Genomic DNA, 20,964 nt, shown 5'->3' on the forward strand with positions numbered 1-20,964 from the left:
TGGGCTGATGCATTACCCCTATACATACTCGAGTGGGTGGAAGAAAAATATGAACAACAAAACCACAGTCAAATGGATGATGTGTGGCTGAAAATCCCTACAAGTAATTATGTTATACGTATACTTTTAATTAAATCAGATGGTCGTGACAACAATGTAAAAAAGGTAATTGTTGTACCAGTATCAAGCAAGAAAGAAAGCAAGTAAGAAATTCAAGAAAGAATGAAACAAAAACAAAAGAATGAAAGAAGGCAAGAGAGAAAAAACGAAAGAAGGCAAGAAAAAAAGAGAGAAGACATGAAAGAAGAAAACAAAGAAAATAATGAAAGAAAAAGAAAGGAAAGAAGAAAGAAGGAAAGAAAGGTAAAGGAAAGAAGAAAGACAGAAAAGAAAGAATGCAACAAAGACAAATAAAGATATGTAAAACAGAATGAAAGAACAAACAAAGACTGAAAGGAGGCAAGAAAGAATAAGAAGGAAAGAAAGAAACACAAAGGAAAAGAAGGAAGGAAATCGAAAGGAAAGAAGGAAAGAAAAAGGAGTACATAAAAAAGAAAGAGAAGAAAACAGTAGTACTAGAACAAAGAAAGAAAGGAAAGAAAAAGGGAAAGAAAGAAGGCAAGCGAGAAACAAAGAATGAAGAAACAAAGAAGGAAGAAAAGAAAATGTTGTTATAAGTGCTGAAATTTAAAGACAATAAAGGCAGTTGTTTTCCCTGATCAAAGTTTATTAAAGAACCATGGGTGAAACAGAGTCCAGAATAAATGTGTTCTGAAGAATTGTGCATTTATGAATTCACAATGTATAACATTGAAACTTTCGGATTGTGCACTGCATGCATATTAAAATTAGGATAACTTACTACAGAATAGTTTCTAATGGACTCAGTCAGACAGATAAAGTAACTCTTCAAAAGGAATTTACAACAGCATTAGCAGGAGACACAAACTATTAAAGCTGGACTGTCTACTGTGCTAGAAAGCATCCTGATATCTCATCATGCTCTAAATACTGATTTGCATATCGCCATTGTCTAACCCAGGGTGGTGTGGAGTGGAAAAATGATGGATTTGGGCCCAGATCTTTGGACTGGGGTGAATGTGTGACATTGATCCACATTCTGTCCATCACTGTTGTGTTTGCAATTACCGCTCTAAATACAAAGGCAGCATTAAAGTAATTCTAAAGTAAACACATCGGCACTGAAGAAACTATCTTGTCTGTGGATGTGCTAATTGTGAAACATCAAAAGTCAGTCAAAGTCAAGTTAACCAGTGGCTCAAGTAGGCTCCATGCTATAGTGGGCGGAAGCAAATTGGAAATGACACACCAACAGAGCAATGGATGATGAGAAGTGGCTGAAAGCCCCTTTAAGTAAGTTTATTATACATAAAATTCTAGCAAATTCAAAAGGTCTTGGTTTGCACCAGACCTAATAAAAATAACTGCTGCCATGCAGCACAATTAAAACAGAATTACTTTGTGTATACAATGTTTGAATGTGATAAAGAACTAAATATGTGCGATCAGAGTGCACTATTCATATGTAAAACAGTCCATGATCTGCATTCCAATTGAGATAGAAGGATGCACCTACATATCAAAACAAAAGAAGGTGAAACTAAAATACTATTATATGATGATGCAACGTGTGATCAATAACATCTCAAGCCTGGACTGATGGTCCCTGGACCAAAAAAGCCAATGGCTGAACAAAAAACATGTATAGTATGCATAAAATCCATTACACATCAAGTCTAAAAAGAACTGTATTCACTACTGTACAAATAATGACAACAACAAATTCAAAGATTGCCTTCAAGGCCTCCAGGATTTTCATGTCGTCATTAGATTAGAAACACTGTAATGAAGTGTGATCACATCTTCCACAACTTAAGTATCCCGTACTGGCTTTCCATGATAGCCCCACATCACCCTTAGAGCCAGCCACACCGTCTATGAGGCAACAACTAATGGCACGCTGAACAGAGCACCATCTGAGATAGCTAAAAAACGTACAGTATCTTTCAATTGTCAGAATAGAAATCAGGAACTCAGAGGTAAAATAAGGGAAAGTCCTGGAAATAACCCTTCTCAAGTACAGCATGCACCCAGGATCTGAAATCCCACCCCATCACAGATTGGTGCTTCTTTTTTTCCAAAGGAACTGAAATGGTATCTCTCAATGAAACATTCTCCATCCGTTGGCACCATGGACCACAAATAAGGAGATTCCTTTACACATGAGATTACCTCTACACATGATTGGGGATCATTCTGGCCTACTATGTACAGAACTCACTGACATCCATGCCACGTTTGCTGTGAAGGAGTACCTATACTCGCAAAGAGTAGTTATATATGCTACGGCACAACACTTAAACAAGATGGATGTCATAGTTGTTAATGCGGGTACGGTGGTTGTTACTGTGGAAAATCTAAGCAATCAGCATTCTTTTGGTAAGCCAGTTCTCTTCGTTACATATGCATATATAATATACTTTTAGAGCAAAGGTTTGGACAAGAGCGTCTTGGTGCTAAATATTGACAGACCTCATTCAGCAACAATTGTACTAGTTACTTAGGGAAGGAGTGTGTAGGTGCTTAAGGAATAAAGGTAAAAATGCTGAGACTGCAGGGAGGGCTGATGAGCAGTTCTCTGTTCCGCAAGAGTGGAGCCGAAAGAAAGTACTGACAATCAATAGAAGTGCATCTGAAGATAAGCTGTTAATTTGTACTCGAGATACTTGGGTTCAGGAGACCCCATTTGAGCCCAAAACAAATTAATATTTGTGAGATGTTGGAGACTTGGGGGTCTACATACTTTATCATCATTTTGCGTTACACTACTGCTAATGGTCTTACCCAGTAGCTATCTTTGAAAGAAATACCTCAAGCAATGCATTAGAGCAATGCTGGTCCTACCATCGTTTCAGAAGAATTATCTATTGGCGATTTATAAGTGGACAACAAATAACACATAAAAAATATGATGCTAACATATAGATATTGGTGGTTACAGTACTTGCGGAAACTCGTCCTAAAGAAATATGACTTTTTCTTTAGTTATGTGAGCCTCACAAAAAATGCTGATAAACACGACTGATGTCAAGCTTACTTATAGCCCACAAAAAGAAACTAAAATATTTTTCTTCCTTAATTTGTTGATTTAAATTTTACCCATTTTGGGTTTCCATGACCATCTCTAATATTCTTTATTGAGTTGACCTTAACAGCAGGGTATACTTAGTCCTTTTCTCCTTCACCACTTGCACTGCCTACAAAGTACAGCAGCCTGGGTGATCAATTTAGATGCTGTGATTGTAATATATCAGCATTGAGATCTTGCCACTAGCTACAATATTGCTACGATATTGCTGCTGACTACAAATAACTTACCTTGGACTGGTCCTCTGGCTCTTCTGTGGGCTTGTCTTTCATTTCTGGCACAGCAAGTCAAAAGTCACCCTCCTTAGTCTTAGTAATCTTCATGTCACTTCTTCGTTCCCAGGGGACAGAATATAACAGCCACTTGTGACTCCCTTTCTGCACAAGCAACCACAATTGAAACAACCAAATACTTATTTCAAAAGCCCACCTTTCATAGGTTCTTGAAGATGCTCTTATTTCGAATATAAGGTGCTGTATTATTTGGTCATTATGTCATGACCAAGAAACCATTATTGGTTGAAATGTGCTACTGCAGCCAATAATTACATGGGATGACACAACATACCATGGCATACATGGCACTGTCAAATCAGAAAGGTTGTTGCTCACGTTCATCAGCTCAAAACTGTTCTAGTCTCCTTTGTTTGATCTTGTAGCTATTTTTGATGTAGTGCTAATATGCTGCCATATGACTGCTTCAGAGCACTCTGAGACACTGTGGCTATACAGAAATGACAAAAGCAAGTGCTATCATTCAATCAACCAATCAATCAGTGGTTTATAGAGTGCGCTACTCACCCATGAGGGTCTCAAGGCCCTGGGGGGGGGCAGATCCGGCAGTCAAAGAGCCAGGTCTTGAGGTCCTTCCTGAATGTGTGGAGGGTTGGGGAGCGTCTGATGTTGACAGGAGATTGTTCCAGGTTTTGGCTGAGATATAGGAGAAAGCTCTCCCGCTGGGTCTGATTCTGCGGATGCGGGGGACCTCTGCTAGGGCGAGGTCGGCGGAGCGGAGGTTCCTCTTGGGTACGTCGAAACATACTGGTATTTGGATCCGATGTTGAGGGATTTGTAAGCGTGGGTGAGGAGTTTGAAGGTGACCCTCTTCTTGACGGGGAGCCAGTGGTGCCTTCATAGGTGTTGGGTCATATGTTTGTGACGCCGTGTCCCTAGGACGAGCCTAGCTGCGGCGTACTGGATGGTTTCGAGTTTGTGTAGAAGAGTTTTGTTGATTGCGGCGTAGAGGGCGTTGCCGTAGTCTAGTCTGCTGGTTATGAGTGTGTGGGTGACGGTCTTTCTGCAGTCGGGGTGATCCCTTTGAAGGTCTTACAGAGGATGCGGATGAAGTTGAAACTGGTGGACGCGACGGTAACAGAGAAAAGAGATTCAACCTGGTGGCCAGCAAAAAAGAGTCCTAGCCTGGTGCTCCCTGAACACCCATGGAGACATCTGAAAGACCTTTCTTGGGGTACTTTAGAAGGTAAACAGCGTTTACAAAGAATCTTTTACCCCGCAGGGAATCACAACGCGGTCGTTACAACGACCGCGTTGTGATTCTGCATACCATTACTCAGCAAGTCGGAATAACAACTTGCGGAGGGGGGGAGTTGTTGGATTTAAAATCCAACACCTTCCCTAGTGTCCGCACAGACTGGAGTTGGAATAGTAAATTATACTATTCCTACTTCCAGCACCCCGCCTCCGCAAGTCGTTGTTCCGACTTGCGGAGTAATGGTATGCGGAATCACAATGCGGTTGTTGTAACAACCGTGTTGTGATTTCCTACGGGGTAAAAGAATGTGGGATTTAAAGGTATATTCACTGTAGAACTATTCATTCATTCGTAGACCTTGAATACCAGGTTCTAATAGTGAGCAAACTGCATGGGATTAGATTGAGTTTTGTTTGCACGGTGATTTGAGTGCAGACTCCCTGGTTTGAAATGAGATCTGCGCACCAGCACTACAAGCGGCCTTTGAGGGCAGCTCTGGCCAACTGTGGAGAAGTGTCCATGCGGGGACGAGCAGACCTGTATGGGGCTATAGGCATTAGTTACTGATTCCCCTCTCCTCTGGTGCTGCAGTTGCCACCTCCTGTTAAAAGGGGGGCTTAAAGTGAACCCTAAAGTTTATAAGTTATATATCATTTTAGTGAGAGATCCCATTTCATCTAGGCGGAGTCTAGGCTGAGAGAGAGAGATGGAAAACTGAGTGAGTGAGGGAGTGAATGCGATGCCTGTAGGTGTGTGCGAAGGGATCACTACACAAAAGCTACACAAATCATTTTTCATTCATCATTGCATTCATACTTTACTGACCAAGAGGGGTAAAGATGGCTAGTTTATGCACGGATTCGTTCAGACCGTTCATTAAGGGATGAGAAGCATTGGGATATGGGCAAAAATGATGCAGTGCCTTTTGTAAATTGTAAGATGAGATGGAAGTTTACAAGATATCTGCTATTAATGACATTTTTAAGGAATGGACGTGGTTCTGATTCTCTGCTGTTATTGTTATTCAGCATCTGTATAGCGCACAGTCTGTTGCTAGCCTGGCACCGCAGCGCTATGGGGAAGGCTCGGGGCAGGAAAAGGAAGCTCTTTCCTTCCCTGTAACAAGACATGATACATAAAGAAGTACATTCCTGCGGCGCCCGTGGAGAAAGTAAGGTTCAATATTGTAAAAAGATGTGGTCCTACAATGGAGCTTACAATTTGAATGACTAAATTGGTCTCTTAATTCAGCCCCAATTTCATGCTACTGTGCCTGACCCAAAGGGTCATGGGTGAGGGTCATCGCACAATGTGCCCTGAATGGGACAAGCACAATACAAGGCCGGACAGTTCAGACGAGGTCTGGAGGTGTTATCCTTCCATGTAATCCTAATTATAGGACTGTACCAGGAATGGCGGGGACTTTTCCTGAAGGATGAGGAGGTTTCTTTCGTGAATTTTGTCGCTCAATTAAAGCACACAGATTTCCACCGTTTAGGCTTCATTAAACCTCACCAGGTGCGGCGACGCTCCCATCCCATTGGCACTGGTTGGTTTTCATTTTGAGGTTTTGGTGGGGTTGTGGTAGAGTCCAGTAGTAGATAGTGAGTCCCTACAGAAGTAGGGGCCGGGGGGCCCAGGGGAGGTTTTCAGCGCGGGATTCACAGCTCGGGACTCATAGCTCAGGACACACAGCTTGGGCCTCACAGCTCAGGGTACAGCTCAGGACATGCAGCTTGGGCCTCACAGCTCAGAGTACAACTCAGGACACACAGCTCGGGACTCATAGCTCAGTGTACAGCTCGGGACCCACAGCTTGGGCCTCACAGCTCAGGGTACAGCTCAGGACACACAGCTCGGGACTCATAGCTCATTGTACAGTTCGGGACTCATAGCTCGGGGTACAGCTCAGGAAACACAGCTCGGGACTCACAGCTCAGGGTACAGCTCAGGACGCACAGCTCGGGACTCACAGCTGGCTTCTAGCACATTCTATATCCGTTGTGCTCCGCGGGTCCTCACTTAATTAATGTATAGTAAGCAAGGAGTCGAAATCGGATGTATGACATTACAACGCATACTTTTACATCGCATGCTTTTACAACGTGGTTTTTACAACGCATACCATTACAACGCATAGTGCTTTGGGGCGCTGGATAGTTAATAGTTTAATTTACTATTCCAACTCCAGTCCCCGTGGATAGTAGGGAAGGTGTTGGACAGTAAATTAAACCTATTCCCTATCCTAGAGCGCCCCCCCAGCGCAATGCGTTGTAATGGTTTGAGTTGTAAAAGTTGCGTCGTAAAGGCACTGCGTGGTAAAAGTTGCGTTGTAAAGGATGTTTCCCGTCGAAATCATAGGTTAGGCGTGGGGTCTGATGGTATGTGCTGTTTTGCTGAAGGAGTGCAGCAGCAAAGCATGAGCTATTGCAGGAAGAAAACCAAAGGATGTCTTTTTTATTGATAAAGGGGTTGGGGGCTTTCTTAGGTGTTTGGGCATCGGTCCCTGAAGAAAGACCAGTAGCGAGAGCATCGCTAGGGTACGGCCTTTCTTTGAGTCAGAGGAAGGATTCAGGAGCCTCTAGGTGATGCGTTGTGCCTCTGGGGTGAAGATCTTCAGGCAAGCAAGGGTGGATTGCTGTTAGTGGTAGTGAGGCTTCATTATCGCTGTCACGTGACCCCACCTCATAATTACAGGCCAACAGGACTAAACATGCTTAGGACTGTATTTGTACTTTTCCCATAATTTGGACTGAAAATCCAGCACCTTTAATTTAACCTGGAAATCCAGCACTGTTGACACAGGGGCACTCGGCAGGCAGGGAAATCCATGCATACATTTGGAATAGTAGTGGAATGAGCCAAACTCTTATACTAGTTTTGTAATTTCATATCTGTCATAATATTATTATTTTTTAACAGGGAGAGAGCGACAGCGTCCACAGTGGTATCAGGCTGCAACTTCCGAAGTGGGTTTAAGGTAGATCTGAGTGGACTTCCACCCACCCTCCTCAGCATTCACTTTGTGGGCCTTCTCCTCCCCTCCCCTTCCACCACTCTTCTGGGTACCCAGTGAACCCCATTGTCTCCACTCGGCCAACCTTCACAGCAGGAATGTGACCTTCCTCCCTCCAACAATTCACTCACATGAGCAGGACACAGGAGTCGACTTTAGAACACAAACTGCAAGTATGGGACAAGGGGAGTGAGTATGGATGGGTTGGAAGTAAGGAGGAAGGGAGGGGGCAAGTTTTACCTTGAGCCCAATATTGCTCAACATCCATTGAGAGCTGAATCCAAAATACAGGCCATAGCAGCATAACTCACTTTTCCTCTTGCGCACTATGAACTACTCACACCAACAAACAGCAGTGGTCAATCTTGTAAGTTTTCATGTATCCTGAAGCACAATAAGGACCATACATCTTGTCACCATGGTTAGAAATAAATGGAGAAAACACCCAATGTAAGCTGAAGTAAAATAAAACAATTTCCCATGAAGATCTCCGTACCACACAGTCGGTTTAAAAGCTTTTATGCACGAGGTGCACCCCAAAATCAAGGCAGGACGTGTCAGAAAAACATTCCAACTCAATTGGCCGCCCTTCACGAGTTAGGAAAATTCTGAAGGAATTACTTTGGCATGCGTTCTGTATGTGATTTCTAGTTTGTTTGTGGTAAAAACGTAATGAGATCAGATAATGTGTAAGCTTTAATTTGGGCTTTATAAACACTTTTAAGGGATTACAACTAATTGAAGTGCAATGTTTTGTGTGTGCAGTAAATACGTACTTGACAAGATCTTCCAAGCTACCTTATGTCACACATATGAGATAACATTTAATATTGACCTGATAACATACAGATAGTGAACAGGGAGATGAGAACTCTTCTTTTCCTCCAGGAGAATTCATACAGGTAATTTCTGATTTTATTTTCGAGGGAGGTACGCATTCACACCGGAAAAAGGCACATTTATGCCATAATTTGCAAGCAATATCACATTTCTTAACTTTAAATATCGATTCAAAACTATATTTTACACAAAAATACATATTTAATCGAAATCCACATTTTATCTCCCAATTTCTTTGATTGTGTTTTTTATTTATTAAATACTACACCTATTTTGTGCTCTAAAATTATTTTGATCACATTGCAATACCACTTTTGGGATTTTTGACTTATACATTCATTGTGTTCACCACAACTTATAAATGTTTGCATTGTCCTAATTATTTCGTTTCTTTTATAATATAGCCCACAATTTATGTTACACCAAAATGAGTATTATCCATATGGCAAACCAGTTCTCAATTTGAGTCTTTGATTAGCTAATATGTTTCAGTTTGCTTATTATTTAAACGTTTTTACTACAAATTATTTTATTAAGGCAAACGAGTGGCAGGTAACAAAAGGCTGTAATCAGAAGGTGAGATTCGAAGGGACATTCGAAAATGCAGGAATAACAAGTGAAATTGATACTTTGCATGCAAGCACATAGCAGCACTTAGAATATGCAGGAGCACATAATAATTTTATAGTCTACAAATGTACACTCTTAAAACCATACAATATATGCAGACCTTCCTTACAGTCAGTGATTCAAGGTTTGGGCCATTTTCATAAACTCTGAAATAAGCTCCAAGTCATCTTTTTAGATTTATTAATTTCACTACATCATATTGTGCTCCACCAAAAATAGACATTGTAATTCTTTAGGCCAATTACAAATAACGTATGTAACAACCTTAGTATATTGGGTGTAAATTTACTAATAGAAATGCCAATTTAAAAACACAATGAACCTTTTGGAAGTGGTAAAACACGTTTTGTAATTCCTGTAACCTAGTCGAGTCTTCCAAGGATATATAGGAAATATTTCTGACATCCAAAATAAGAACCTTCCTCCTAAACAAGAGAACAAGCAGCATTCACTGCCCCCCCCCCCCCCCCAACATACATTTTGGCAAAGACCTTGCATAAAAAACCGCACAAGAGAGTCGAAGCACATAGACTAATCATAACAATGAGGGCATATACCTGTCCTTTGCCAATCCACCAGTTTCTTGTGAAATCTTCAATTCATAAAAATGTCGACTGGACGAATATGATCTACTGTTTTTGTGCTTAAATACATTGTAGATAATATGCACTTCTATGTTGTGAAGGCACCATTCTCCCCACACATGCCACTTAATTATTTATTGGTGAAGAAAATGCAAAGCAACTTAACAACCGATAGTAAATGACTGAAGGTTGACATTGGAATATATGAGATGTAAATGTGACATACAAACTCATTTGCTACATTTAGGCATACAGGGACCTATTCACAAAGGAAATGTTACATTTGAATACATCTACAAATGTAAATTTACTGTTACGTTTTGGAGTAAATTTACTATTTTTTGATACTGACCATTTTTAAGTGTAAAGTTACTACAAAGTATAGACTAACATGGACTCCTGAAGTCAGGGGGAGGAGCAACATTAACAAATGTTAAGTTACTACTAGTGACTTTTCACATGTAGGTGGAGGTTTTTGCCATCAGGGCGGCTATCTCTCTATGGTAAAATACAGGGGACATTTAATGAGATATTAAACTTTAAAAATAAGTTACTAAAATTCTATTCATGTTAATTATTAATATAAATGAATTTTATATATGTAGTTTGAATATAGAGCAAATACAAAAGCTACAGCACTATTACCTTATTTCTGAATTAAATAATCAATTTAAATAAATAAAACTAAGTTCAGATAAAAATATTTTAAAGGTTTATAAAACATTATCACTTAAAGTATAATGATTATATTTATTTATTATGCATTAAAAATTCTAAAAGCTGTGTATAGAATCCATGTATTTAAATTAACTATTAAAAATAGTAACATTTATTTTTACATTAAAAGGGGGTAAAACAGTTTAAAATGATATAATATTCACCTTTTTATATACTTTTTACCATTAAATTACATTTATATATTTTTTTTTTTAAATGAAAAAAATAATTAATTTTAACATTGTAACCTATGAGGCTCTATTTTATGACCCTGCCTCCATTATTTTCTGTGAAAGTGTGTTGCAGTACCAGTGGTTAGCCTTGGGTGGTGCTGAGCTTTCCCCAGGCTTGAGTATTTGCACATTTACCACTGTTCTGTTTTGGGTCCTTTTTAGCTGTAGTAACTTTAGAAGTGTAGATAGTGGATTGGGCTTACTCTTTTGTGGTGTCTCTTCCTAAGCACTTCCAAAGTCCTCTGTAATCCCTTTTGAGTCCTTCCTGAACCCCTCCCATTTTATAGCAAGTATTCCCTATTTTCCAGTCACTGCCCTGTCTCTCTCAAATGTACTACTAAAATGTGAATGTATGTTTGTGGAGATCTCTGCATTCAGGGTGGACATCTCCACCTATAAGATAGGAGAGGTGGTGTTGAGACCTCCCTATGCAGTTAGTGATGCGCATTTTGTAATACATGAGTACTACTGTTATAGTGCTATAAAACATACTTCAAAATGCATGCAGTTTGTGAATAGGCACATAGTGTGTATTTGAGCTGTTTTGAAACAATTCAAACATTTATCTAATTCTCAACTTAGAGATGCTAAAAGATAATCAGGTCTGGATCCAATGATATTCTCCAAAGAATATCTAACAAATCTCCACTGCTCTATATCAACACTGTGTCTTTTTCAAGTAAACAACAAAGCATGTTTACAGCCCATGCATGAAAAATATGGTGTAACCAGGAGGCTTCAGGAGATTAGAACTCACCAAGCTCTTTTGAACCTTGGCTGTCGCTGGCCAACTCTCCAAGTTTCACGAGGGCATCAAAGTAACCTTTCGCTGCCACTGTGACTCCTAGAAGAGAAGATCTTGTTGGTTAGGTTGGAACAGCTCCCAGGTAACATCTCAAAACATGCTACACAACCAAGCTTCATTTCAAGAAGAACCTCGATGTTTGACTGCCATTAACTATGTGATCTTAGGTGATCAGAAAAAACGTCTATTGAAAAATATGCCTTTATTCTCTTTCCTTGACTTCAAAACATCTATTAGTGTTTATCTACAGTTCTTGTCTGTACATCCTAGTTTTTTTAAGCTGGAGCAGTGCAATTTTGACAAAGAGTTCTGATGGTTTAGAATCTACAAAGTTGATATCCGTTCTGTAACACTAAAAATTAATCTTAAGGTTACCAGGTGCCTTCAAATCATCAGGACACCATACCGCGTCCCAGCCTTCTTTTTAATAAACTACTACACTGTAGACTGTCGTTAACTGGTTCAATTGAGGTGAACTAAGCCTACAACACTCAGAAGGGATTGGGCTAGTCTTGACTGGAACTTGGTGTTCATTTGGTAAACTGACTGAATCCTTCAACACAATATAAAAATTGGTAAATGATGCATAGAAGCTATCTTCTCCAAACCATAGAACCATGGAAACCTGTTTCAGTTTGGCTGTATTGATGGAAAGAGAGGGGAGGAAGTGAGCGGACCTCGGAACATTTTTAAAGGCTAAATTTGCTTTCCAGTCCGGATGGTGTTATTGTCGGTGCCAGTGATAACCTTCAGATTGGAAACAGATTTAACCTTCTGTTCTTTATTAGGTTGGGGTTGATGGTCTTGATATGGGCACATTTAGGGTGAAGGTTTGTGTTCTTTTCAGTGGTGAGGTTAGGGTTTATGATCTTGTTAGGGGCAGGTTTAGAGTAGGGGTAAGGATAAGATTAGCGTATGTTATCTTAATCCTGGCATGCTTACTTCTCTTGTTATTATCAGTGTGAGGGTTCCTCTGTACATCCCGTTCCTCTTATGGGCAAGGCTACACGTGGTCACTTGTTTATGTTACATATCATTTGTTTAAGTTACGTATTCTTATTCAGACCATACGTTGTATGCTTGGGAGGGGTTCGAACTGTGTTAGGGTTAATGATAATATTGGGCACTTGGTAGGGTTGTGTTCTTGTTTGACACGCAGTTGTCATTAGGAATCTTGTTATGCCCTAATTGTCATGTATGTACTTGTTGAAGGTACACTGAGAATTAATATTTCAATTTTAAATGGTCTGTTTTTTAGGACGTGGTCAGTGTTCCTGTTTAAGGAAAGTTTATAGTTGGAGTTCTTGTTAGCAGCATTCTCAGTGGTACTGGTCTTTGGCATTCTTCTTAAGGCAGAGTTAGAGTTTATGTTCTTGCAAAGACGAGGATTAGATTTGGTGACCCTTTAGTATGACACCAAGATTCGGGTTAGTGTTCGTTTTATGGCTAGGAGAGCGTTAAGGTTATGTTCATGGCTGCAGTGCTGCTCTTCTTCATTGCTGCTAGTGGCGTGGCTTATGCAAGGGTTTTTTCTGCCTTGGGTCAACTGAGCCTGTTAGGGTAGCTCGTCTCTTGGAAGGTGTAGGGCTTTATGCTCTTTTACAGTTAAGTGCTTTTGTCTGGAGCACGTTTAGGATTCTAGTGAGGGTTGCCTTCAGCTGACATTTTGATCGGAAACTCCTTTCAGGAGCGTTCATGGTAACAAAACTGGAAGATGCCTGGAATTCTTTGAAGTCCTCAGCTGAGAAATAGCTGGTCTCAGCAAGAGTCTTTCCGTTTCTGCTGCACAAGAACACTGAAGAATGGGGCTTTGCGGGGGGCGGCCGACCGGAGGGAGGCTCGCCCCCCGGGGATTTTGGGGCACCGGGAGGAAGGGGAGGGGAGGAATAAAATGGGACACAGGAAGGGACTTTGGGCTGGTTGGGCTGGGCGGCGGTTTTTGGGCTCCTTTTGGGCTGGGAGGGTTAATAAGCGGCCATTTTGGGTCACTGGTCACCATTTCATGGGACAGTGACCCAGCAGCCGGGGGGCTCGGAGAATTTTGTAGAGTTTTGGGCTTGGTATTGTTTTAGTGTCGGTTTTGGGGCGGGCAATTGGGTTGTTAGGGCGTCTGGAGATAGCGGCGGTGCTAGGGGAAGTTCGCGAGGACTTGGGTGCCGGTTTGCAGTGCGAGGTGACGGAATGTGGTGCGAGGAGGCGGCGGGTTGACGGCGAGGTACCTGGAAGATGGCGGCAGACTCGCTGTCGGATCCCCGGGTTCGTGAGGCGCTGCGCCTTCTCGGCGATGCAGGCAGGACGGACCTTCTCCGCAGCGACCTCAGGGTAAGGCCACCGCGGCGCGCTGCAGATGGCGCCGCGGCGGCAGTTACGGCTTGCGAGCCGCCTAGATCACGTGCGCGGAAGGGGGAGGGGGCGGGAGCACAGAAAAGAGCAGCGCGCGGTGGCGGACAGAGAGCGGCTTGGGCGGCAAAGAGGGGAGGGGGGCCGGGACAACAACGCGGCGGCCGGAAGAAGGCGCCTTTGAAGTTCGTGACAGGCGCGGATGGCCTGGGGGGGGCAGGGGGAGGCGGGGGGTGCAGGGAGGAGCGCTGGTGCCCACTGTCGAGGTTGTGAGAGGTGAAGGGGGTACAGGTAGGGAAATGGAGGCGCGCGGGGCGAAGTGCTGCACCAAGGGAGGGGGGGTGGGAAGGGGACAGGCGATGAGTGAGGGAGAGGGAGGGGTGCATGGTCAGGTGGAGGGGCGGAGGGGGCCGGGAGGGGGACGGAGGGGGAAGAAGGAGTGGGGCCTGGGGGTGGGGCCGGTGGGGCAATGGGGGAGGGGGAGGCAGGGGGGCAGGGAGTGACAGGGGGGGAATCGCCACTCATGATTGAGGAGTCGGAGGGGGGGAAGAGGAGGGAGATGGAGGTGAGAGTGAGCTGGGGGGGAGGACTCCGCAGATGAGGACATTGTGCCTCCCAGTAGGGGGGGCTCCCCACTGGGCGGGGTGCACGGCATGGAGGGGGTGCGAGGGGTGGCAGTGGGGGGCCGACCGGGGGTCCGGGCATGCATCAAGGGTTGGGGGCGGACGGTGGATGGGGGAGGGGGCGGGGGGCTCGGCGGGGGGGTTACGGGGCAGGTGGAGCAGCAGGGGGTAGCGGGGGGGAGACGTTGGGATGGGGCGGTTGTGGGGGTTCAAGGGGAGGCGCGTGGGAGGGGCAGGGCGGGGCGGGGAGCTGGGGGTGGGGTGAGAGTGGGTGGGAGGGGCGTCCAGCGCGGCGAGGAGGGCATTCTGCGGCGGGGGGAGTGGTGGCTGGGGAGGTAGCGGAGAGGGTTTTGCCCCGGCATGCTGGACTTCCCCGTTTTTCTCTTGGCAGGAGCAGTGGGGTAGGGGCTCGGGTGAGCAGCATGCGGCTCCACCCCGCCGAGTGGATGGGCCGGCTCTGCCTAGTACGGGCGGTCGCGCTCCAACGAGGGACCTGGTGTGGACAGACGACCGATGGATGGGCCATAGCTCTCCGACGCCCCCCTCCCGATGGGTCGATCCGGCCGCCGGGGGACGGGGATGGAGCAACGATGTGACGGGTTACTCAGCTTACCACCAAGAGAGTAGGAGGAGAGTGAGTGTGGAACTAGGTACTTTGATGACGGAGTGTAGGGATAAGGCAGGTCTAAGCAGGGTGTCCACAGGAAGGGTTTTTGCTGTCGGAGAGGGGAGTGCGGAGATGGAGTCAGAGGAAGAGGGGGAGCTGCGGGAGGACGGGGGGGGAGGTCAGTAATGTTGTTGGCAGTGTTTTGCAGGAATGCCGCGAGTGACAGCCCCCCCAGCTGAAATGGTTAGGCGGCGGGATCCGGTGCGGACGCCAGCCTTGACGCCAGGTAAGACCAGTACGGGGTCGGGGAGTGGCTTGGGCGTGCCTCATGGAGGCAAGGCGGGTGGAAGTAGGGATGGCAGTTGCCAAGTGTCGGTGGGGACGGATGCTGTGGGTGGTGATGAGGTGAGACTGGTGAAGGGTAGGTATGTGATGGATGCCGGGGTGTGTACGGAGGCGGATGGCGCGGCGTCGGGGAGTTAGGGGACGGGCGTGGCGGCTGGCGGGTCGACGGCGGCGGGCGCCGGGGCGAAGGAGAGCTGCGAGGTTCCGGTCAAGAAGCTGCCGTACATGGGGGTAGCGAAGCCATTGGGGGCGCATTTGTCGATGGCAACTAGGGAGAAGATATGGAAGGGGGAGTACGTGGAGATTTTGAAGTTGCTCCACCGGGAATTGATGGCCAAGGAAGGGTCGAAAGAGGAGGAGCAGGAATTGGCGAGGCGGCCGAAAGTGCCGGTTACTATCGAGAATTGGTCGGCGGCGTTCTTGATTTATGCGAGCGTGTACTGTGAGAAGTACCCGGACAGGGCGGTCGCGCTGTTTAAATACATGGATGTGGTGCGGCGGGCGCAAGTGACCTACGGGGGCAATGCTTGGTCGCATTATGATGAGGAGTTCCGGGCGCGCATGGCGTCCGACCCGGAGGCTAAGTGGGGGGAGTTGGACGCGGACCTGTACCAGCAGACGATGAGTGGGGCGAAATTTGGCCGCACTATCTACACGGCCAGTGGCTTGCCGCTGGCTCCTCCCCCCTTTTCGGCCCGCCCCACCCGGCGTTGGGACATGCTGGGATTTTAACAGGGGTTCCTGTCTCCGGCAGACGTGCCGCTTTCGGCATGAGTGCTCCGCTTGTGGAAAACGTCACCCAGAGGCGCGATGCTGGGGGCTTTGGGGAGGCCCCTCACAGGGTCAATTCCCGGCTCCCGTGCCCGGCAGGGGGAGGGGAGGGGGTAGGGGGGGAGCGAGTACCATGGGAAAAGGCTCGTACACCGGTTAGGCTGGATCGGCTGGAACCTTTCTTGGAGGTGTATCCGCGGGCGGACGATGCGACGGTGCTGCGTCGGGGTTTCAGGGAGGGTTTCCGGTTGGGGTACGAGGGTCCGCGGATTGCTCGATGGGCGGAGAACCTGAAGTCCGTGAACGCACACAAGGGTATCGTCCGGGAGAAGCTCTTCAAGGAAGTGAAAGAGGGGAGGATGGTGGGACCTTTCGAGGTAGCGCCGTTGAGAGATTTGATCATTTCACCCATTGGTGTGGTCCCAAAGAAAGAGCAAGGTCAATTCCGCCTGATTCAACATCTCTCATGGCCGGAGGGCGCGTCGGTGAACGACTTTATCTCGGCGGATTTGGCATCGGTGTCCTACTCGTCCGTGGACGTCGCGAGGAAGTTGGTGACGACGGCGGGTCGGGGGGCGCTCATGGCAAAATGCGATGTAAAATCGGCATTTCGGTTGCTTCCGGTTCACCCAGCTGATCATCATTTGCTGGGGATCCAGCTGGATGGGTTCATTTTTGTCGATAGAGCGCTTCCAATGGGGTGCTCCGTGTCGTGTGCCTTGTTTGAGCGTTTCAGCTCTTTTTTGCAGTGGGCTTTTTCCTGGTGCACAGGCTCTGAGGCGATTACGCATTACCTGGACGACTTCTTCCTGGTGGGCAGCCCCGGTTCGACGGACTGCCAGCAGCAGCTGAGCAGTTTTACGGACCTGATGGATTACCTGGGGGTGCCTTTGGCGCCAGAGAAGACGCAGGGGCCCAGCACGGTGCTGTCGTTCCTCGGGATAGAGCTCGACTCAGCGGCCATGGAAGCACGCCTACCGGAGGACAAGCGGTCGGCGATGATGGATTTGGTGAAGGGCATGTTGGCCAAGCGGAAGGTGTTGGTGCGAGAGGTGCAGGTGTTGCTGGGGCACTTGAATTTCGCGTGCCGCGTTGTGCGAGCGGGGTGGACCTTTTGTCGGCGGTTGGGATTGGCCTTGTCCAGTTTGTCGCTGCCTCACCATCACGTACGGCTATCGGCGGGCGCGAGAGAAGATCTGTGCATGTGGTTGGCCTTTTTGGAACGATTCAACGGTGTTCCCATGGCGCCCCCGGAGGAGAGGGAGTGGGATGTGATGATGTCATCGGATGCGGCGGGAGTCGGAGGTTTTGGACTCTACTGGGCGGGCCGGTGGTGCGCGGAACAATGGCCGGAGCAGTGGCAGGCGGGGGGGAGAAGCATTGCTTTCTTGGAATTGTTCCCGCTGGTGGTGGCTGTGACAGTGTGGGCGCGTGAGTTGGCGCACAGGCGCGTGTTGTTCAAGGTGGACAATATGTCGGTGGTGCAGGTGGTGAACCGGCAGTCTGCGAGGGAGCCCCAGGTGCTAAAGCTGATGCGCGTGTTCGTGTTGAGGTGCTTGGAACACAATATCTTGTTTCGGGCTCAGCATGTGCCGGGAGTGGACAATGACATTGCGGATGCTTTGTCTCGTCAACAGTGGCAGAGGTTACATGGGCTAGCCACGGAGGCGGCGGCGGTCAAGACGGAGGTGCCGGAGGAGATGTGGTTGGTGGGAGAGCGCGGGTCGTTCAATTGGTGAGGTCGTCCATGGCAGCGTCCACGTGGAGGAGTTACGAACAGGCCTGGCTGGAGTTTCTGCGTTTTGGAGCGGTAAGGCAGCGGGACAAGTGGCGTCGGGAAGAGCAGGTGGTGCATTTCGTGCTGGGGTTAATGGACAAAGGTCTGGCGAGAGTGACAATTGCGGGTGAACTGGCAGGTTTGGCGTTCATGGGCAAGCTTTGGTGGGGTTATGCCCCCTCGGCGGGTGAATTGGGAGGGCGTCTTTTGGAGGGTTGGGAGAGAGAGAGAGGGGCTCAGGTGCGGAGGAGACGGCCAATTACAGAGGCGATGTTGGAAGGACTGGTGGGCTGTTTACCGGTAGTGTGCAGAGATCGGGAGGAGACGGTGCGGTTTTCCACATTGATGTCGTGGATGTATTTCGGGGCCTTTCGGGTGTCGGAGTTGGTGGGTTTGAAGGGGCGGGCGGGGCTGACGTGGGGGGAAGTGGAGTTCCGAGGCAGGGAGGTCGCAGTGCGGCTTCAACGTTCCAAGACTGATCAGCGAGGGAGGGGTACTTGGGTGTTGCTGGGTCCTGGGGGAACAGAGGCGGTGTGTCCGGTGGAGTGGGGGAGACGGCTGGCGGACGGAGGAGTGCAGGTTGGGGCGGAGGTGTTTGGCAGGAGAGAGGCGGGACGAGTAATGGCTGCGCAGTTGTTATGGGTCCAGCGGCACGCCCTGCGGTGTATGGGTGAGGATCCGAAAGACTTCGGGACGCATTCGTTTCGCATCGGGGCGGCGACGGAGGCGGCGCGGAAAGGTTGGGGGAAGGAGGAAATTAAACAGTTGGGACGATGGAAATCGGACTGTTATAAGACGTATGTCAGGTTGCGAGGGGTAGTGGTGGACTAAGCTGAATTTTGGATTTGCTGCTTATATATGTTTCTTTCCAGGTGCGGTGGCGGGGCCTACAGCGGCAGCAGTGTCTATATACGTGGTGGGCCATTCTTTTGTAAAGAGAGCGGAGAAGGCTGAGTGGGAAAAATACAGGAACCTTAACCATGAATTGGATGAGCATTTGTTTAGGTGTCATTGGAGGGATAAAGGGGGCATGCGTTGGCACGAGTTGGTGCCGGTGTTGAATAACGTTGTGCGGGGAGGGGTGTGCCCGGATGTTTTGGTGGTTCATCTTGGGGAAAACGACCTGGTTCAGTGTAAGGGACTGGCGCTGGTAAAGCAGATGAGGAGGGATTTACTAGAGATCAAGAGGCAGTGGGCAGGGTGTTACGTCATCTGGTCGGAGTTTATACCTAGGAGATGTTGGAGGGGAGCGGAGAGACCAGGGGCTATTGACAGGACTAGGAGGAAGATTAACAGGGAGATGAGGGCTTTTTGTGAGAAGGAAGGGGTAGGTAGAATGGAGCATCCGGAACTGAAGTATGGGGCGGTCTACTTTTTTATGGAGGATGGGGTACATTTGTCGAGATACGGGATGGAGCTCTATATTGTACAACTGAAGGAAGCGTTGGATCGGGCAATAGGGGTGCAAAGGTATCCGAAGGTGCAAGGGTCCTAGGGGGGGGGTCGAAAGCGGTAGGGGGCTTTCGAGTGGCGCTTTTCCCTAGTTATAATGGGGGGGTAGGATAGGAGGAAGGAGCTTTACTGGTTGAAGGGGAGGGAGTGTATATATGGCAGATGTTAAAACAGTTGAGGCAGGCGTTTTGGGTAACTGATAAGGATTTTTATGATGTTGTCGGGGAACTGTTTAGGGGTGGGGGTGGGGGGATTGGTCAGGTATATGTATATTTAGTTAGGCCTAGTTTTGTACGGCAAAGGCCAAGGTTGGGGTATGTTTTCAGGATGCACCTGTTTTCCAATAAAAGCGGCCTTTATCACACCTTACACCTGTGTCCGGTCGGTTCTTCCCCTCCCCGTCTCCCGATGGGCCCCAATGGGGCTTTGCGGGGGGTGGCCGACCGGAGGGAGGCTCGCCCCCCCGGGGATTTTGGGGCACCGGGAGGAAGGGGAGGGGAGGAATAAAATGGGACACAGGAAGGGACTTTGGGCTGGTTGGGCTGGGCGGCGGTTTTTGGGCTCCTTTTGGGCTGGGAGGGTTAATAAGCGGCCATTTTGGGTCACTGGTCACCATTTCATGGGACAGTGACCCAGCAGCCGGGGGGCTCGGAGAATTTTGTCCCACCCGCCCTCCCTTAGGATGGGGGGGGGGTTTCTTTCTTTTATTCTCTCCAAGGTTGGGAAAATTAAGGGGGTTTTTGTTGGTTGCAGGTGCTTTCTGTGTCAGGGTTGAAAAGTGTTGTCGCTGGAGCAGGTGCTGGAGAGTTTTATGTAGGATGGCGCTTTTCCCTAGTTATAATGGGGGGGTAGGATAGGAGGAAGAAGCTTTACTGGTTGAAGGCACTTTTTTGCCTCCATCCTATCTACCTTACCTCTCTCACGACCTAACTCCGCAGCGTATTCTCTTTTTGTCATGACCCCCTCTCTCACAGTTCTCTCACAGTTCCACAGCCAGAGTTCTAGCCAAACTAATGTACATATTAGGAAAATCACAGGAGGTAAAATGCAGAGAAAACAGAATGGTGAAAATCCTTGGAGGAGTTCTTTAATTTTCCCTTTTCAGTGTGGATGCTAATACTGATTGGTGATTTGTTTGTGATCACACATTTCGAACAGTTAAAGCTACAATTTCAAGCGCTATGGGCATATACCTTAATTTAATATTGTTCACAAGTCCACTAAAAATCCACAAAGTCAACCTTTCCATGTTTTTCCGACCTTGTGAGTAACAAGCCGGTTAGAAACTACATTCCACATAAAATATTGATACAAGGCAAAGAAAATCTTGATCCTTGCCCAAAAAGAGTAGGCTTTATCAATGCTTCTTGAAGCTCCATTCGGTGCTGTTGGCTGTTGAACACATGGCAGCGTGAGCTTTTGATTATTTTTGTGTTCACCCGATTTCAGAAAGATTAACATATGGTTCAGTTTAGTTTGGCATCCTGAGGACCCGAGTTAGCTGAAAATGGATTATAAATGTAAAGTTGTTCTGAACAGGAAGCCCAAAATATGCCTTGCCCTT

The 20,964-nt window shown here is 47.1% G+C and overlaps 1 protein-coding gene across 2 annotated transcripts in view; it reads right to left on the minus strand.

The window, feature by feature from the left end:
* Window positions 1-20,964, minus strand: part of LOC144770456 (BAR/IMD domain-containing adapter protein 2-like) — a 368,945-nt gene that overhangs the window by 309,300 nt on the left and 38,681 nt on the right. For both annotated transcript variants that reach the window (XM_078654979.1, XM_078654981.1), the window contains exon 3: window positions 11,438-11,524. In XM_078654979.1, coding sequence (XP_078511105.1) covers window positions 11,438-11,524 — 87 coding nt within the window. The remainder of the gene's footprint in view (window positions 1-11,437; window positions 11,525-20,964) is intronic.

This window comes from Lissotriton helveticus, chromosome 7, assembly GCF_964261635.1.
Source record: "Lissotriton helveticus chromosome 7, aLisHel1.1, whole genome shotgun sequence".
NCBI classification, from domain to species: Eukaryota; Metazoa; Chordata; class Amphibia; order Caudata; family Salamandridae; genus Lissotriton; species Lissotriton helveticus.